Source organism: Camellia sinensis, chromosome 7, assembly GCF_055761805.1.
Source record: "Camellia sinensis isolate YWXY chromosome 7, ASM5576180v1, whole genome shotgun sequence".
Classification (NCBI taxonomy): domain Eukaryota; kingdom Viridiplantae; phylum Streptophyta; class Magnoliopsida; order Ericales; family Theaceae; genus Camellia; species Camellia sinensis.
Window position 1 is genome coordinate 99172633 of NC_138967.1, and position 7007 is coordinate 99179639.

A 7007-nucleotide genomic window follows, 5' to 3' on the forward strand; every position below is an offset into this window, starting at 1 on the left:
CTCAAGCATATTCATGGCAAGCATCACATAAGATCCTCCAATAGCCGCTGACGAAACTACACCAAGAGATGACCTCACTCCAAGAAACATACTGGGACCGGAGACTATCACCGCGCAACGTGCCTTGAACTTTGATTCAGTAGCTCAGACCTTGCCCTCAACTTCAATGCAAGAGACAATGCAGGCGATTATAGATCAAGCAAAGCAAAATGAATAGTGGCTGGAGAACATGATGGCCGAGAATGAGTGTCTGCGCCAGGATTTGGCCTTGGAGGTGGTAAAATCCCAACAAGCTGCATGCCAAGACCGAGTTCGACCTTCGGGAAAGAAGGATGATCGACGATGTCGACTTTAGAAACGTAATAATGACAGTGATTCAGACTCACTATCCCCTGAGCCCAGAAAGAAAGGACGCGTTGATGTATCCAGCTCATCTGAAGGAAGTCCACATGTACGGCATAAACGAGGGAGAAGTGATGATTCGAATGAGGAAGATAAACATGACCCTTTCGTGCAACGAATTGCAAGGGCTGTGCTACCCAAAAATTTTAAGGCACCGTCGTTCACCCTCTGTGACGGAAAATCGAACCCCACTGATCACATTCGTCAGTACAAGCAAGCGATGATGCTCCATGTTGATGACGAAGCCCTCATGTGTCGAATATTTCCAAGCAGTCTGGGACCACTGGCTGTGAGGTGGTACTATAAACTAGAGCTGGCATTGATTAAGAACATTCACCAACTCCAAAAGTCATTCAGGGCGAGATTCATCACTAATGAGGTCCAACCAAAGCAAGCCGATTCTCTCTGGGCCATGCAAATTAAATTAGAAGAAACTCTTCATGAATACTCAGCCCGCTATTGGGAGTGCTTTAATCTGGTAGATGATGCTTGCAATGACTCCATGGCCGTAACTGCCTTTAAGATGGGATTGCAACCTGATAGCCCCCTCTGTAGTTCATTAACCAAGAGGGCCCCCAAAACCGTCTGGGCATTAATGAAGAAGGTCGAAGAGTACTGCAAACTGGAAGACGATGCCCTGCGGGTCAAAGTTGGACATAAATCCGTTGAGACGGCCACGTCGGGAGTTATACAGCCGATTAGATCCGTGCCACCAAGAAGCCTCGTGCGACGAAATGAACCTAAACGAGTCAAAAAGCATGACTCGCACCGGTCAAATGACCAATGTACACATTGAGCTAATGAACACTATGAAGTGGATAGCAGGTGCACAAGGCGCTCAGGAAAGAAATACATGGAACTAAAAGAGCCGATCAGTAAGATTCTGTCAAAAGTACAACACCTTCCGTTCTTCAAGTGGCCGCCCAAGATGACGGGACCTCCCGATGTGAGAAGACAGGATAAACGGTGTGAGTATCATAAGGGCCACGGTCATGACACCAATAGTTGTTATGCATTGAAAGATCACCTGGAAGAATTGGCGCAAGACAACCATCTTACGCAACATGTCCGAAAGAATAATTCAACAAATACAGTAGCCCGACGGCCAGAGTCACCTCCTCTGGGTGTAATTCATATGATATATAGCCTGCCGGTGTCATCCGAGATACATACAATCCAGTTGCAGCCTAGTCCACATAGCCCAATGACGCCAGCGAAATGGCCCCATGACACTGGAAGGATTAGTTTCGATGATAGTGACTTAGTTGGAATAACCCTCCGCCATACTAATCCCCCCGTCATCGAGCTACGCGTCAATAGATTCGCCATTGAGCGTGTTCTCATTGACCAGGGCAGCACTTCGAAAATAATGTATTACAAAACTTTCGTCAAACTTGGCTTTACCGACTCAGACCTGTCTCTGGCGGATTACCTGTTATTCGGCTTCAATACTAACCCAGAATATCCTCTAGGCAAAATCACACTACCTGTACAGGCCGGCACCAGATCAGTGGACGTAGAATTTATGGTTGTCAAGCTTCCTTCACCGTATAATGTCATCATGGATAGAACTTGGTTACATACAATGCAAGCCGTGCCAACCACCTACCACCAACTACTTCGTTTTCCGACTGAGTACGATATCGAACAAATTCACGGCTCTGAGAAATCGGCGTAGGCATGCTATCTTCTAGTTGCAAAGCGACCAAGGGAGATGGAAGTGCATTCAGTTGAGGTATCGAATAGGGAAAGCCTCGAAGACGTTGGGAGGATCCCAAGTGAAAAGGCAATTGAAGCTCTGCATCGGGTCGACATTGACAAAAGTCCTGACAAGTTCTTCATGATCGGCGCTTCCTTGGATAAAGTTGAAAGGCAGGAGTTGGTATACTTCTTACTTAACAATATTGATGTATTTGCATGGTCCCCATATGAGATGCCAGGAGTGGATCCATCAGTGGCCTGGCACTGCTTAAACGTTGATCCAAAATGTAAGCCAATTATTCAGAGAAGTTGGCGGTCTGCCGCGGAACATACTTCGGCCGTTGTTGAAGAAGTAGATCGGTTACTGGACGCCGGGGCAGTTTGCGAAGTAACTTATCCTACATAGTTGTCCAATATTGTGGTAGTAAAGAAGAAGAATGACTCTTGGCGTGTCTGTGTGGATTTCACAGACTTAAACAAAACTTGTCCCAAAGACTGTTTTCCCTTGCCCAGAATAGACCAACTTGTAGACGCAACGGCATATCATCAACACATGAGCTTCTTGGATGCCTACAGGGGCTATCATCAAATTGCCATGCATTCGGAGGATCAAGAAAAAACCGCATACCTCACCCCAAAAGGAACCTATTGCTACAAGGTCATGCCTTTTGGGCTGAAGAATGCGGGGGCAACTTATCAAAGAATAGTGACTGCAATGTTCAAGGAACAACTCGGCCGTACTATAGAAGTATACATCGATGACATGGTGGTCAAATCCAAGGAAAAGCTCTCCCAGCTAGTCGATTTGGCGAGACATTTGGCATCCTTCGAAAGTACAAGATGAAACTGAACGCCTCGAAGTATGTATTCGACATCGGATCCGACAAATTCCTTGGCTACATTGTTAACAACGGGAAAATCGAAGCCAACCCAAGGCAAATAACGACAATTCTAGAGCTTGGCTCCTCTCACTCAGTGAAAGAGGTTCAGAAGCTGATGGGAATGGCCGCCGCACTCAATAGGTTATTAGACGTTCCACAGATCACTGCCGACAATTCTTCTATACACATCAGCAAGGTAGAGTGTAGACGCGCCCGTGGGCCTCACGCTACAGTTCAAGACTCAAATTGTTACGGTTCTAAATCTGAACCAAAGAGTCCAAGTCCGGCAAATCATTTTTGAAAATAGATTTTTTTGTAAAGAAGTACCAAACATGGACTGCTTTGCCAGATACATAGTCGCCACCTAAATATTTTTTATGGGGGAATTTAGGAAACCCTGATTCGTTTGCCTGGTCCGTCATCACCAAAGTTGCCTCGGCTCGGGAACTTGGGTACGATTGGGGAAGGTCAGCTATGAGCACCCCTGCTCGCCCGATCCGAAGATCGGCCTCTACTAACCATGATATCTAGTTTTGAAAACATTATTCATTCTTATTCCGATTAATTAGCTAATCTTACTATGTGATGCGAACAACACAAAAGTATAGACTAGATCGCCTAATTTGGAACAAAGCATTGCATATCCGTTTGTTCGGAAAATGGTTTGAAATTTGCTACTCACAAGTAGGCTAAAATGCGGATTTTAACGAGTTGTTCCAACTCAAGCAATCCAACCTTCACCCACAGGCATTCAGGCAGTAATATCACATAAGCACATAGCCACATGGTAACCATGCTGTCATGTTAACATTCACACTCATGCGAGATACTAAAGCATAAATACTTACAGCGTACTCCGAGCCAAAACAAAGAACATGTTAGCAATCAAATGTATGATCCAAGTCCATGCTAAATGGCTAATGAATCACAGGCAAAATGCAATCTAGAATAGGCTCGGCTAATCCTAGGATGGCATGTGAAATGCAACAAGTAACATGTATTCAAGTTAGATTTGAAATACTATGCAATTAGCATGATGCACCGAGCTCGGTGCATGCAATACTGATGAATGAATGCACGCATGCATAGCATAAGGTATGCTAAATTAAATATGCCCTAGTACTAACCATCAAAAGTAGGTAAGTAAAAGGGAGAAAGAAATGGGGGTTGGAAGACATGCACACACACACCCACACTTATTACACATTCGCCCTCGCTCGGAGGGACCAAAAGAATAATACAAATTAATTAACCTACAAGCTAATTAATTATTACAGACCACTTAACTAGTTAAGCAAATTAACTAAGCTAAGAAAGCAATAAAACAGCCTCGGGAAGAGGGTCTAATGCATGCATGCTCGGGTTTGCTCGGAAATTCGTCACCATGCACGAGCTGCCTCTGTTTACCCTGCTCTGCTCTTCTGAAAATTGCACAAGTCCCAAGGAACATTCTTTGAACATTGTGGAAGGTCACCGGCCAATAGGGAACACCACCGGCCATGGAGACGTAGTCATCGACCATCTATTGAGCTCTCGGCCACCAATTCATGGCCGGTCGGCACTGAATGTGGTCGGTCGGCCATGTATGCCTGCAGAATCCTGTTTTGACAGCAGCGGAGGACAAGACAAGGCATGGCAATACATTTCAAGCAGATGTTGCACCAACACCCTCCTTATCGTGTTTATGACTCAAAGGAGGATGGTCCTCGACCCTCGGGCCACCAATCGCGCATTTCAATGCGTGATGGCCAAAGAGGCCAAGTTGTGCTTTTTAATGTCAAATGTAATGCACACAAACACATAAGGAAACCAACCTCAATCATGGTGATTCAAGAGGCAAGGCATGCATGCCAAATGCAACCTAAGCATGTGAGCTAAGCATGCAATATGAGCATGAGGGTGAGTAATGTGTATTAAGCACACAACCTAAACAAACAAACATGCAAGGCATGTAACAGCATGTGCAAGCTAACAAGCATGCAATATGCAATGCGAACATGCAAACATGCATGACACATAACGTGTTAAGCAACCAAGACAAAAGGAAGAAAACATGCTAAATGCAATGTGATTTCAAGCATGCAACACATGAGATAGGCCAAGTATGCAACAACATACAAGGTGAGCATGCAACAACATGCAAACAAGGGAGTTACACTAAGATGGACAGCTCGCTACTAGGTCCAAAACAGTGGCCAAATGCTAAGGAAATGAAGGCCAAAACACATACAAACATGCATGCACACATGGCCCAACTCTTAAGCATAAAGAAGCAACTTTTAAGCACACTTAAAATGGACAAACATGGGCATATGGCAAGCATACTAAGCTCTGAAAATCATGCTAAGGATGGTGCCAAACCAACTAAACAAGACAAACAAGGCATGCAACTATGTCCAAAACTCAAGGTAAGCCAAGGGGCTTAAACCCTAGCTATATGAACCAAGTCCTAAAGGGCCATGGGGACTCAAAACCACCCCAAGGCAGACCAAAACAAGGTCAAAGGCACACCTAGATGGCATCTAAATGGCCTAAGTCTAAAGGCATGCAAAAGGGTCCAAACAAGGGGCATGAAACACCAATCTTTTAAAGCATTAAAGGAACATCAAATGCAAGCATACAAGCATACCACAAGGACTGAAATGATTCTATAAGTAGTGCCAACCACTGAAACAAGCCAAGTAATGCATGCTCAACACTCACACACCTAAGGCTAACAAGCCAAAATGCAAGGTGGCTATACAAAGGATGTCATGGATGGCCAAAATGACCAAAATCAGACCTCAAGCACATCAAAACATGCATAAAAGCTTCACAAAGCTAAGCCAAAACAAGTAAGCATAGTGGTCTAGATGCTAAGTACATGTTAAGGCGAATAATGGCATTACAAGACAAGTATGCAAGGCAAGCATAGTGTGTCTAAACCAACTTAAAACAGTGCTATATCATGACAAAATAAGCACAAATACTAGCTAAGACATGGCCAACATGAACTCAACAATGGTGCTTACACATGAGGCTAAAATGACAACTTTTGAAGACAACAAGGAGAGGGAATGGCCCTCTCCTTTTTAGGACCTCAAAGCACCATCCCTGCCACTGAAATCCCTCTGGATTTCAGTGGTGAGGAGGCCCAAACAAGGTGGTACCGGAGCTCACCAAAATAGCACAAAACGGGGGCCAAACAAGGCCTAAGAGGGGTCAAACAACCCCAAACACCAAAATAACCTTAAACAACTATTTTAAGAACTTAAAATCAGAACTTTTATATGTTATAAGTTAAGCTCAAAAACAGATGCAAGGATGGCTAAAAGCCTATGCAAAAATGGGAAATAAAGAGCAATGTTCTTACCCTTGAAGACCCCATTCATGAACAATGCTCCAGCAGCCTCCTTAGGTCAAAACCAGCCTAAAAGCTCCAAGAACAACTTCTCAACACCTCAATAACCAAGGTATGGTGCAACACTAGGTGTTTTAGTGCAAAACTAAGAACGAGACACCCTTTTGAACACTCTAACTCACACAAATGAAGAGAGAGAGGGAGATATGGAGAGAGAGAGAGAGTGGTATATCAGATGTGTATCTCTGATTTTTGCTCAACCTCTTCAAAGGAGGAGAGAGGCCCTCTTATATAGACAAGGCAAAGGCCTAAGCTTCCAGGAGAAGCTAAACAAAGGGGTCAAGGCTTCCTGAGGAAGCTGAGACAGGGGTCCAAGCTTCTTGAGGAAGCTAAGACAAAGGTCCAAGCTTCCTCAAGAAGCTAGACCAAAAGGGTGCAAAGGTGCAAATTCCTCCGTATGGAGGATAGGTCCGTGCACTCCAGCTGGCACAGCTGGCATGCACAATGCCTGAAAAGGGAAAAAAGGAGGTATCGGCCAGAGAAATAGACTATCGGCCAAATAAATGGCGGGCCGACCACACAAAGAGCCGATACACCTAACATAAGTGCCGACCGACCAAACATTTGGCCGATGGCAACAAAACAATGGCTGGTGGCCTCAAGCCATGGCCGGTGAGGTGTAA

General features: G+C 44.7%; 1 protein-coding gene across 1 annotated transcript; it reads left to right on the plus strand.

The window, feature by feature from the left end:
• Positions 1 to 1606: 1606 nt before the first annotated feature.
• LOC145795979 (uncharacterized) lies at positions 1607 to 2080 on the plus strand. The gene has a single exon (XM_082880930.1). The coding sequence runs from the start codon at positions 1607 to 1609 to the stop codon at positions 2078 to 2080; it is 474 nt and encodes a 157-aa protein (XP_082737056.1).
• The last annotated feature ends 4927 nt before the right edge of the window (positions 2081 to 7007 follow it).

Coding starts and splice junctions, on each gene's coding strand:
- LOC145795979 (XM_082880930.1), top strand. CDS start 1,607: ATGACGCCAGCGAAATGGCCCCATGACACTGGAAGGATTAGTTTCGAT.